The 12,486-nt window shown below is 40.2% G+C and overlaps 1 protein-coding gene across 16 annotated transcripts in view; it reads right to left on the reverse strand.

The window, feature by feature from the left end:
* Positions 1 to 2,255: 2,255 nt before the first annotated feature.
* The window catches only part of si:dkey-21e5.1 (potassium channel subfamily T member 1), a 69,932-nt gene continuing 59,701 nt past the window's right edge, over positions 2,256 to 12,486 (reverse strand). For 5 of the 16 annotated variants that reach the window (XM_017412351.3, XM_017412348.3, XM_037977671.1 and 2 more), the window contains 10 exons: positions 11,997 to 12,098; positions 11,736 to 11,819; positions 11,526 to 11,654; positions 10,037 to 10,057; positions 9,612 to 9,909; positions 7,360 to 7,422; positions 7,047 to 7,097; positions 5,095 to 5,106; positions 3,496 to 3,580; positions 2,256 to 2,867 (listed from right to left, as the gene is read on the reverse strand). In XM_017412351.3, coding sequence (XP_017267840.1) covers positions 2,747 to 2,867; positions 3,496 to 3,580; positions 5,095 to 5,106; positions 7,047 to 7,097; positions 7,360 to 7,422; positions 9,612 to 9,909; positions 10,037 to 10,057; positions 11,526 to 11,654; positions 11,736 to 11,819; positions 11,997 to 12,098 — 966 coding nt within the window. In that variant the 3' untranslated portion in view covers positions 2,256 to 2,746. Of the gene's footprint in view, positions 2,868 to 3,495; positions 3,581 to 5,094; positions 5,107 to 7,046; positions 7,098 to 7,359; positions 7,423 to 9,611; positions 9,910 to 10,036; positions 10,058 to 11,525; positions 11,655 to 11,731; positions 11,820 to 11,996; positions 12,099 to 12,486 lie in introns of those variants that run through there. The other 11 variants (XM_037977665.1, XM_037977715.1, XM_037977689.1 and 8 more) reach the window with 8 other exon arrangements.

The raw sequence follows: 12,486 nt of genomic DNA on the forward strand, positions 1-12,486 counted from the left end.
TTGCAAGCAGCGGACTCGATTATGGGTTTTTAATCAAGCAATGTCCCGTTAACTGTATGAAAAGTTTCCTTCTTGGCAAGCTTTTATATCAAAACATGCTTTTAGGAGATAACATGCCCTTCATGTTTTTTTAATTTAATTTTATTTTTTTATGTCTCGACATCAGAGAGTGTTTGGATTTACAGTGAGGACAGTTAGAAGATGAGTAGATCTGCACATGAACTGTATCCTCCATCGCAGTCGCTCATGTTTTCACTGCTCAGCTCTCTGCCTTGTAAACCGACACGTTTGAGGAATAATTGGGCAAAGACCCACAGTGTGACTCTGTAAAAACTGCATATCCAGAACAGAAATCTAAAAACAAAACGATCCACGTCGTCCATCAGTTGCATTGGAAAACAGAAATCTGCCAGTATGTGCAGCGTGACTCATGCTGATGAACACATGACGGTTGTCTGGTAGGTATGGCTGAATACTGTCAGTGTTCTACAGACTCAGATTAAAGGGTCATGCTGTTCCACTCTACACGTCGCCACAGAACTTAGTGCAAAAATAGTTCAAGTTCTCTTCGCTTCTCATGACACAAAAGAATCTGGCAAACAAATACATGAGTATAAAGTTCATATTTACAGAGAGTAAACCTAAGATACAGATGGAAAAACAAAACAATACTGACACTGTTGCGCACCTTAATTAGGGCCTGCAGCAACACAAAGAAATGAATTTCCAAGATAAAATTGGAAATTAAATCAGACCAATAAGACTTGACTGTGCCTGTCAAAATCTGTGCAAAACTTCCTGCTAGTTATACTTCAGAATAACACCATCAGGAGGGAAATTCAAAGACTCAACTCATTCTGATTAAGATTTCAGGATTAAAAATGAGTTTTGGCAGATTCATATCAACCGTTTTAAACTTCAGCTTTTTTTCTGACCCTTCAAGGCTCAACGTGCGACACGTTTTAAGTGATTTGTTGTTGAATATTAAATGTTAAAATGGCTGCCTTTCTGCTGACAGATGCAACCACTGTGTCTGAAATGTGAGGCCAATATAGAAGTGACTTTAAGTGCAACATCTCTGCCTCCAACAGTAACAATCACTGATCCTGTGACTATTTCTCCTCCACTCACATTCTGGTAAGCACTTTCTAGAACCTTTTCGCATGGTTAAAATTTTTTTTAAATACAATTTTAAGTATCCAAAAAGGGGTAAAGATAAAAAAAAATAATCTCCAGGTCTGAAAAATGGCAGTTTACAAACCAACGTGTGATGCTACAGTGGTTAATTCCAAGAGACAACTAGCCTAGCCTAGCTTAGCTTAGCACAAACACTACAATATGAAAAGAGGTTGGTCTGTTCTAAAACCCCGTCTTCTAGCAGCTAAACAATTACTAAAACTGCCCTTTTTAATCCCAGATGGGTAAATAAAATACGTTAATGAGTTCAGTGAAATTCAGGAATGTAAAGTTTAGCTGTTAGCCAGCTCAAAGTGGCTAACAGCTAAACTAATCTAATCTCATGCTGATACTAAAGTGACGTCTGAGTGGTAATTTCTTATTAAGTCTTATAGGAGGAGTATTACTTTCAATTTTAGTTTTAAATATTCAATTCATAACTTCCACAGCCAGAGATGATTTACAGGTGGAAAACATTTTACATATGGTTAAAAAGCTATAAATAAACACATAATAAAAAAAGCAGCTTCTAAAACTTCAACTGAACCACAGTAAATACCTCTGATCAACAGCTGCTTCTGAAAGCTAAATAAAACTTGGTTCAAACGAGTAACAGTTTCCTTTCGCCCTGCAGCAGCAGATGTTTCAGTCCGGTTCTGAAATGATAAACACTGGTTTCACAAAAAAATGGATCCAAAACAGCACATTATGAACAAATAAGTTAACAATATTTACAAATCAAGAGTGTACAGGGAGGAGACATGATGTCTGACAGTGAAATAATTGAACAATATTCAGTTTTGAAACATCACAACCAAAGAGAGAAACGCTAACTTGGCTGATACAGATGCCACTACAGGGTGTGGAATCATCACAGATGACTTGTAAAAGAAAAGGTTTGTGCTTGTTAACAAAAGAAAGGAAATCCTGGTCCTGTTAGAATAAATTAGAGTGAGGTAATAAAGAAAAAACAGGGCTCATTCACTGAAAAATTCCAGCTAAATGCTTTAAAAGGTAGAAATTCAAAACATTTAAGGGTCTTCTTTAAAAACATGATTATTGTATGATGTGTAGGATTCGTTCAGGGTATAGTTGCCCCGAGTTTTACTCTTTTTTTTTTTTTGAAGTGTAGGCAAAAGCAGGCGAAGAGGGGGCCGGTCTGAGTCACGGCATGAGGGCTCAGAATGTGGAGTTATACGACGCTTTAGTTTCAGGAGGATTTTTTAATTTTTTTTATTTTTTTAACATCTCACAACACGGCTTTGAGCCCTGTCTCTAGACTGGGTAGAGGAGGATGGTTTCCGAAGGTTTTACGAGGACAGCCTGCGTTACCATGGCAGGTGTTTGTGGTCAATGACTAGGCACTCTTCATGCATCCTCCTGTAGCAGCTCTGTGGGAAACAGCAGGTCTCTCAGATGGAGATTCATTCTGCGCTGAGGTTGAGAGACACACAATGCACATTCACTACGAACAGCTGTTCATAGCCTTTTTGTGTGAAACACATGATTCCTGTCGGCCCTGTGGGGGGCTTTGAGGTTAAGGGTCATGGCGCTGAGGACTGAGATCGTTTCAAAGGTGGGTCTCATCCTTTGTCTCTGTTCCAAAGTCCTGCTGGTTCCTGATGATGCGAGCCTGTCCAATCTGCGAGTCCTCTGGTACGTGTGCCAGTGGGTCAGAGCGGATAATGTACCTGAAAGGACAAAATCCAAATTATTTGTCCCCTGTTGGGGTCTGGAACAGCCTGTGGTGAACAAAAGTACACTTTGTGATTTGTTTCTTTCAAACCTTTGAAGAGATGCTGACATACATTCAATGAGGCGATGTTTTTTTTTTTTGTTTATATTACAGAAAACAAGCAAGCTTTTGTATTTCTGTGAACAAGCCTACTTTAAGAAGATATTCTAAAGGTTCTGCCTCGGATGAAATGATGATGATGGGTGTTTAAAGACTCATTCAGTGAAGGATGGACTGCACCGGGTCCTACTGACAGAACAATCCTGCCCATCAGCCTGCCTGGGTATCTCTGATTAAACTATGTATGGGTTGTCCTGGTCCTTATAAAGTGCGTACTGGCTACTCACCTGGTGCGTGCCAGGGTAAGTACTGGACTCTTATGTATTACTTCCTTCTTTCTTTATAACAGTGGAGTGTTAACAGTGCATTTAAAATCATTTTGGGTACTTTTATGTGACACAAATCCTGACCTGATCTTTTGATTTCGACACAACGGCCCTGCAGACTTGCAGACTCGTGTATAGCAACAAACCTTCAACATAAAAATGGACCCCATTAAAAGTAAAAAGGAAGCCTGGCCTTACACGATGTCGTTGAGCTCGAGCATGGTGTCCGGAGGAGGATTTATGAGGACGTAGGACAGCGTGTTCTGGTGGTCGTTCATCTCATCTGTAAAAAGAGGCAGAGGAGACCTTCAGAGCGGCTCCGGAGCCCTCCCTCGTCCTCCTCCATTAGACAGTACATCAGCCAGGAAATGGGGCTTCTAACCTCTGCGAACATGAGACTCGCTTGTTTTCAACCGGAGCAAAGAAAGCTACACTGAGGAAACTTTCTCAGTTGGATTTACAATAAACCTTTACATGTTCGGTTTTAATTCTTTTGACTGAACCTAAACTGAAGTGTATGCTTGTCCTGTAACCACTAACTGAGTCTTGGTACTCCTGATTATTCTCCCTGACAGCTTGTTCTCAGAAACAGAACAGCATGTTGGGTCTAAAGAATGATTAATGAACACTAAAATGTCTGTTCTGGAATGGCCTGATTTAAAACTTGCAGGACTGTGTTAAAAGTCTTCCAGATGATCAATAGTTCCTGGAAACCTTGAGCTGCAATTATGGCTCCACAGGGGGATTAAACCAGATGGCAAAGACAAAGATTTATAGACTTTTACCACACAGATAATTCATCCTAAAATAAAAAAGTACTCATTGCAGAGTCGTGAAGATCAGCCCAAAAAATAAATTAAATCAAAGTGGTTAATGTGTCCATAAATTAAAAACTTGTGAGCAAACTTTGACTGGATGCTAACTCTGAAAACAGCTGAAGTGACTGAAAATGGCTCAAACATTAAACTCAGAAAAAGCTGCTTATCTTTAAATTCTGTTTAAACTCCGCCGCCCTGCTTGATCCTCAGTATTTAGTCTTAACAGTTTTATTACTCATTTTTTGAATTTTATAAAAACGGTACGTTTTCTCCACATCTTTCTCTTTCTGTCACATTTAGCAGCTGATTCTTTATTTCCATCTAAACATCTTCTATGCTAGTCTATTTGTTTACTGTCACAGACTACATCCAGCCTAATGTAGGTCAGTCGTGTGACTCAAGCTTCCAGGAGATTTTCAGTCAAGTCGGTGCTTTGTTTACATTGAGTGCGTACCTGCATTTCAGAATTGCACATCAACATATCTGGAAAACTACTGGAGTAAACTCTTTCAAACGGCACCAGTTGATATAGTTCAGGATGACCTGTTATATGTTTGAATTCATACTTTGCAATGAGTAGCTTTAATGTGTTCAATAAATAATAGATAAAACTCTTTTGGACTCATTTATTCAATCATTTGTTTTTCCTAATCTGTTCTTTGAAGCCCCACTGGTGTTTATAAATTACTTAACTCTTCTGCTAATGTGTTTGTAACGTAAAGATTAGTTTAATCTGTTACAGGTTCTTCATTAAACATTTACAGCAATCCTGAAGAGCTGTCACAGTTTTTACAGCCTGGTTAAAAAGGAACCGATACGAGGAACCTGAGGAAGCTTCCCGGCAGAATCACTCCTCTGTTCGTGTCAGTATGTGGGCTGTTCATGTCTGTGTGTGTCGAGTGCTCTCTGCAGTGACTCCTACTTGTGATGGACGGAGGAAGGGGGAGGAGGGCGCGCGTGCGTCTCCATGACAACCCACCTGCTTGTTGGCCTTTACAAAGCCAGGCGGGGTGGAAAAGAGAGAAGGGCTAACAGTTACTGACAGGCCACTCTGGAACGAGGGGAGGCCCACATGCTGCCTGCGGACTCCAACAGCACCACCATGCGCAGCGTCAGAACCGAGCCAACATGCAGACAGCGTCCGCGGCTGTGCAACAGATACACCCCCCCCATTCCACACCGGACCAGCAGGCCGGTACGGCCGCGGGTCGCCATGCCAACGGACAACACTCAGCACCCCGTCCCCACCCCGCCCAGCGGAAACATGTGACACCCACAGACACAGAGGACATGCTCCAGCATCCGTCAGACTGGACCAAACGCAGAGCGACTCGGACCGGACAGAGTGAAGCAGAACACATCGGGAGTGTGAGAGTGGAAGAGAAGTTTCATCTACTCACTGTGGATTCAGCTGGGATTATACCATGGTCACAGGTTCATTACAGCCACAGGAACAATATTTATTCAAAAGGTTGAAACAATCCATGTTCATGCTGTGAAGAACTGATGGTTTCCAGAAGTGCATGTGAGTCCACCAGTGATGTATCACTGGCTGAACAGACATGTCTATTTAAAATATATAAATATATAACAACTATAGATGATCAACTTTCCAAAATGTGCACACACAGTCATCCATCTTTATTTTTACTTCCTCTTTGGGGTTTTCAGTTATGGCCCGGCCATAAAGGGCGACAGAGGATGATAGTGTTTTTGCCCGCGTCTGTGTGTATGTGTCTGTTAATAAAATATCAAATACAAATTTTAACGAAAGTAATCATTAGATCTACCACTGATAAACCTTAGGAGTCAACCCAATTCAAAATGGCTGCCACAGCTAAATGGCATTAGCCAACACAAAAACAAGAACTCAGTTTTTCCTGAAATGCAGCTGAGAGTCATTCCCAGCATGTAGTCTGCATGATGTTGCTCATAATATTATTTTCCAGGTTTTTCCATCTCCTCTCAACATAAAATAATCAAACTCTGACATGAAAGGTGGTGGGTGATATGCAGTACTTCAGAAAAAGGCCTTTTATATCACATTTAATGTGACAAAGTACTGTGTAACAGTGTCATTGTACTAACCAGCTTGTATAATGAACAAAATAAACCTTTAAACATTTAATATAAAAATACATATCATGTTTATGTATTTGCATCTGAGCAAAGATTCTCACCTAAATATATTTCTAACATTTCTCAGGATATCTTGCTTTTATGATTTTAGGAAGATTCCACTGAAATAATTGTTTCGTTCTGATCGGTGCTGGTATCATGTTGCTGACGTAATACAGATTAATGCACATTTTGTAGTTTATTACTCAGAACATGCTGCTGGTTTTAGTTTAAACATTAATTATGAAGTTTAGGGGGTTTACTGCATTAGATGAGGATAATGAAAGTAAGAAGTTTAGTTTCTTTTTGATTTTTTAAGACAAAAAAATTTTTAGTAAAACCTTCAGCCTAAGGCAGCGTGACCATGGTATATAGTTGCATCACTCTGAGCTGTGCTGATTTTTTTGAAGAAAAGATCATTTTCTCCTCTGAGACTTTCCTTTTTTACATCAAAGGATCTTTTCTACACCCTGTCGGTTAATATTTATTTACCTTCTAAGCCTTAACCTTCCATCCACAGACATAATGCACTCCACTCCACTCTTTAAGCCAAACTCTGATGCCCTGCAGGACTCTAGCCATTTGGGACGTCACCTCACAGGAACACAATGCAGCAGAGAGCAGATAAACAGAGACAGGAGAGTGAGATAGTGAGAGCTTTAGCTGCGGAACTACCACTCAATCTGGCAGGAAACGCGCGCGCACACACACACACACACACACACACACACACACACACACACACACACACACACACACTCACACACTCACACTCATGCAGTGAAGTTTCAGGACTGGGATCAACCAGCTAACCTGACGGCCTTGTCCCCTCTGTATACGGCTGCTCTGAAATGTCCTGCAACTCTAAGCAACAGCATTCACTGTTAACGTTAACGTCCTCATTTCTTCAGTCATCATTAGCTTGAAATTGTTATCAACCAAAAAAACTGATAATACAAAGATTAAAAAGGAAACAGCATATGCTACAGATAAGTATTTGTTGTTCAGTAAATGAATTAAATGAACTAATCGTCCCTGGATGCCGGCGAAAGGACAAACTCCTTTCCCCACAGCTGACGCTACCACTCACATGTTATAAAGGAGTTATAAATAGTACTCAGATTACCTTGTAAATATCCTAGATTTACTCGATTCATGACATCGCTCGCAGTGAGATTAGAAACATCCTCTACAAGCCAGAAGAGGGGAGACAGAGGAGTCAGAGAAAGAAAGGGGGGGGGGACAAGAAGAAGAAATGAAACCGATCAGGCAGGCAGTGAAGGTATTTCAACTGTTTTAAACGTGAGAGAAAAAGCAAAGAAGCCATGCGCCAGTGTGTGTGCAGAATCACTTCCAGATGGCTCATTTGTTATCATCCTTCTGCAGGAAGTCACGATAACAAATGTTAAACCTTTCTTTGTCAGGTGTGTCGCATCTGGAGCGTGACTCTGGTTTTATGAAGCAGGGACGTGAGCAGCTAAGAATGAAAGCAGCCAACTGATCCGAAGCTCAATGAACCTGCGTCTTTAAGCACGATACCTTCATGCTGACGTGTTCGTATGTGCGTGTGCTACGGCACATGGACTTTAATGAGACTGATATATTAAAAAAAAAGTTAGTAGTTGACTTGATGATCTCTGATATGAATACTGAGAGAAAATGAGATGAGACAAAAGGACTGAAACACAGATTGGAGTTCTGAAGATGTAGATGATCCGACAGCAGAATAATTGAACTGGTTGAGTAAAGCCTCAGTGGGCAAAACAACAAAAACACCTGAGTTCAAAGTGTCCTATATTTAACTGATTTAGCCCATGTACATTTATTATCATAAATAAGACTGGACTGTAAATCCTAAATGGAGGACACCTGCAGTATTTACTGTAGATCCTATTTATAGCGTCGACTTTCTATCAGAGGCGAAGGCTGAAGCCAGAAGATTCACGTATAAGAGCTACTGCAGAGGCCAAAACAAACTGAGCTTAAAGAAGAAAAAGATTTTTTACCTAAGAAATAATTCCTCACGACACGAATCAAAATTGGTTTATAGGTTAGTGTAACATTTCCCATTTATGGACAAATGTGAGCCTCAGGCTACACGTATCTGAGCGGTAACTTCTGTAATAAGTCAGTTTAAAAAAACAAACAAACTCTGTGTCCTTGTGCCAAAGGTAGTATCTCACTGGACTGTGACTGTTGGAGACTCGAAACTGCAAGAAAAAAAGATGAATTTTTATTTGTAGCAACACTAAATTCTGAGTGTTTACAACCAGTTGACCAGCGAGTCATGCAGCCAAAATTAGATTTGTCCTTATTATATATATATATATATATATATATATATATATATATATATATATATATATATATATATATATATATATTTTTGTTTAATTTTATTCATGGCTTGCAAAACTGTATTTTTGGCCAAACACATTTTTCCCATTGTCCACCTTCCCTCACATTATACCAACCTCGGCAGCCGCCCCAAAGTTTATGATTTAATCTCCTGAAGCAGACTTTTAACCAAAGATAAGTAGATGTGGATCAGTTTTTCAACTATTATTATTTATCTGCTGAAATGGTTTTTAGACGTGGACACCTGGAGACACAAATCTGCTTCTATTCTGAGAGAAAACTTGTGACATAACACTTTTTTGAAGATGTTTATAACTCAGGTGAACGGACGTCATGCCTCTACGACTCACATGTTTCGAGACGTTGGGGAGACTTCTCTTACAAACATTTAGTCTCCAACAGTCGCAGCTCAGTGAGAAACGACCGAAAGTCGCGCTTTAAACAGAAGATTAATCTGTGGCCTAAAATCCATCATGTGATCTTGTTGATCTGTTGCTCCTGATCTAAAGTAAAAAGGTCTGATCTGTAACTGCGGGGTAGGGTTCTTATTCGTTGTTCCTGCACCTCAAATCAGGTCAAATCTAAATTTATTTCTTATTTTATTTGGGATTTTTGGATCATTCTGACAGGTGCAATCAGAAGGAATTAAATTATTTACTACTTATCTTATAAAAACACAGAGTACTGAGAAAATACTAGGCATAATATTTGCTGCTTTATAAACCTTTTAAAAGTCTGTGATTTTATCTGATAATAACTGTAATATTTGTAGAAACGTAATTCCTCTTGCTCCTAAATTTCTGTTTTGTGTAAAGCTTGGTGTAAAATTCACTCACTGAGGATAAATTCAACCAATTATTATTTCTGATTCCAAACTGTGAGCTGAACTAAATGTTTACAGAACTCTGACTCCAATCTGCAGCAAACATTCAAATATGGATTATTTTATGTCCAGCATGATTATGAGTACAAAATGTTACGTTTAAGCTAAAGTATGTCGGCATGAACTGCTCCCCTCACCGTATCCCACGGTGGGCAGGCCCAGGTGCTTCATGCGGTTCTTCACCAGCTCAGAAAGCTCCTGCCGCTCGGAGCGCCGGTACAGATTGAGTCTCTGCTGGGAAATGCGCTCCGCTCTGCTCGTAGGTTTGTTGGTCTTCCTACTCAGCCGTCGCGCCCACTGCATGCTCTTCTTCCTCAGCAGCGGGTGCTCTGATTGGTCGCTCGTGGTGGAGTTTCTGTGGGCCGTCTTCTCCTTCCAGGACTCTCCGCGGTCGCGGTGCTCCTCGCCCTGATCCGCGTTGATGGATGCTTGAGACTGCAAGAGAAGAAACACCAAATTAATGTGACTTTAAAATCAACAACCTTCTGTCTGTTAGGATTTTAGGTGCCAGTAATCCCATCCTAACCTGCTTTAAGTGACGAATAACTGGATCAGATCTTACCTGTGAATTACTGTCCTTCTTCTGAAACAGAAAGCCAAACAGACAGCCAACAGGAAAAACGCAACAAAATATGGATTACTCAAAGCAAATTAAACAAGTTAAAGCTTTCAAATCAGCAAATAAAATAGTAAATAATTACATTCACTATTTTATTAATTACTATTCAGAGCAGGAAATGATTCTCAGCCAGCTTCTTGTTTATTAGTACTTGAGAGCTGATGAGTTTGTGTTTTAGCAGCTTGATCAGGTTTTAATCCAAAAGAAAACATGGATGGATGCGTTTTTAAAAACCAGCAAAACCAACCAAAATGCTAACTTCATTTATCCGCTTGGCATGTATTATCGCATTGATTTTGGAAGGACCCTCATTGAAGATGGTCGCCACAGCTAATCGTTGTCATTTTTTACAGATCGATTTAGTGTGGTAGTAGCTGAGAGTCATCCACATCATGTAATTTGGGCAGTAACAGCATGTTTGTTTAAAACTGCATTAACACAGCTTGTAATACTGTCATTATATCAGCAGACGATACAAACAAACTGACGTAAAATGTTTAAAGAAGAATAAAATAAAAGCAAAACAGAAAAAGCAAGGAGAGGATCATGAAAGCTTTGAGCAAAAAGATCAGCAAAAAAGATTTTTTTAAACCATCTTTTTCTGGACACCTTTACAGATTGTGAGCATTTTGTTTCGTTTTTACTTCTTTCTTTGTTGTATTTTTATATTTCATGAATCTTTTTTTCCTGAGAGAGAGAGTTAGAGTTGTCAAGATGTATTTTTGCAGCCAGGGTCTACACCGGGGGTGTCCAAACCTGGTCCTCGAGGGCCACTGTCCTGCATGTGGGTGATTAATGGGTGATTAACAGGCTTCTGCAGGACATGAAGAGGTGATTTAACCACTGAATCAGATGTGCTGAAGTAGGGAAACAAGCAGCAAAACATGCAGGAGAGTGGCCCAAAGAGGACCAGGGTTGGACACCTCAGGTCTACTAAACACTCGGGACATGTGGCTGTCCCTTGATACAAATGTCCAACCTACACACCCTTAACTCGTTACCAAGTTGTCACGCTCATTCACAGAGTAACGCCACACTTTTCTTTAAGACTCTAATAACTAAATGAAACTAAACATATGGAAAAGAAATGCATATCTGAACATGCAGCAGCAAAGTAAGAACAGCAAAAATGAACAAAAATCAACACCTGGAAAAAAATAATCTGACATTGTTATTATTTTAAGTCAGGAAAATGTCTGATTTGTTTGCATGATGAAATGCTTCTGATGCATTTCATCATAAGCTCATCATCTGTAGCTTCAACTTCCGGCTTCTGGTCCCGTCTCTAGTTGTAGTATATATTGATTATATAAACACATTTAACTTCAAACTAAAAAGAACTGTGAAAAAGTGTTTAACTAAAGTGAAAGAGACTAAAGCTAGGTGCAAAGACAGGGACCCAACACGAAGCATCTGGTCCAACTGAACTTGCCTCTGATGCGGTGAACATGTGCGACTCGGTTCGGTAGATACCGATGGGGATCTCCGCACTGGAGGAACAAAACTTCTGGAAGAGTCTGCCATAAGTCCTGATCCACAAGTCCTCCTCCGTGATTTTGATCTGAGGACAGAGATCAACGATCAGGTTGCTTTGTGAGGCGCAGACCTTTCCTTCCTCAGACTGTGGAGCATCCTTACGTACAACACACAGGTAACCAGAGCCAGGTGTGGTGTCCAGACCCAGCAGAAGCCGAGTAATGGCGATCATGTAGTCCTTAACAAACGACTGTCAAACAGAGAGAATACGATGATAAAAACAAGCCCATATGAGAGTAATTTACCAGCTCCAAACCACGACGTCTTTGAGGACATTCTGAGTCAGATATCAACGACAGATGGGTAATTACCTTGACCTTTTTTTTATAATGAGCTAGAGTTCAAGCCCTGAGGTTTGTGATCCCACCTGGTAAAGCAGCGTGTCGAGCATGCTGATACTGAACACCCTGCCTGCAGCGAATGGCAGCCGGAACATGAAGGCCAGGTTGGAGCCCTTATCACGCTCGATCTGAAAAAATGCAGCAAAAACGCATCTGAGACGCCAAATCCTTCCTTGTTCTCTGAGTCTTCTCACATACGGCTCTTTTGTTTTGCACGAGCAGGTTTAAGCAAATGAAAAGATGTTTTGTTTTTCCGTTAGAAAAGCTTAGAGTTGATGAAATGTGAAAGGAATATGAAGGAAATGTTGTAATGTTACGGCATAAATAAAAGGTTGAGCTTAATAATGCCAACAAAAAGTGACAAGAACAGCATTAGATGTAAGACTTGTTGTTCACATAAGTAACATGCAAAGACAAATCACAACTATTTACAGATGTAGACACTACAGGGTCAAACTTTAACCCCCACCTAGGGCCAAAGGAAGGTATATTAATGGTTTATATGGCAGATAAATA

This window comes from Kryptolebias marmoratus, linkage group LG1 (genome assembly GCF_001649575.2).
Source record: "Kryptolebias marmoratus isolate JLee-2015 linkage group LG1, ASM164957v2, whole genome shotgun sequence".
In the NCBI taxonomy this organism is placed as follows: domain Eukaryota; kingdom Metazoa; phylum Chordata; class Actinopteri; order Cyprinodontiformes; family Rivulidae; genus Kryptolebias; species Kryptolebias marmoratus.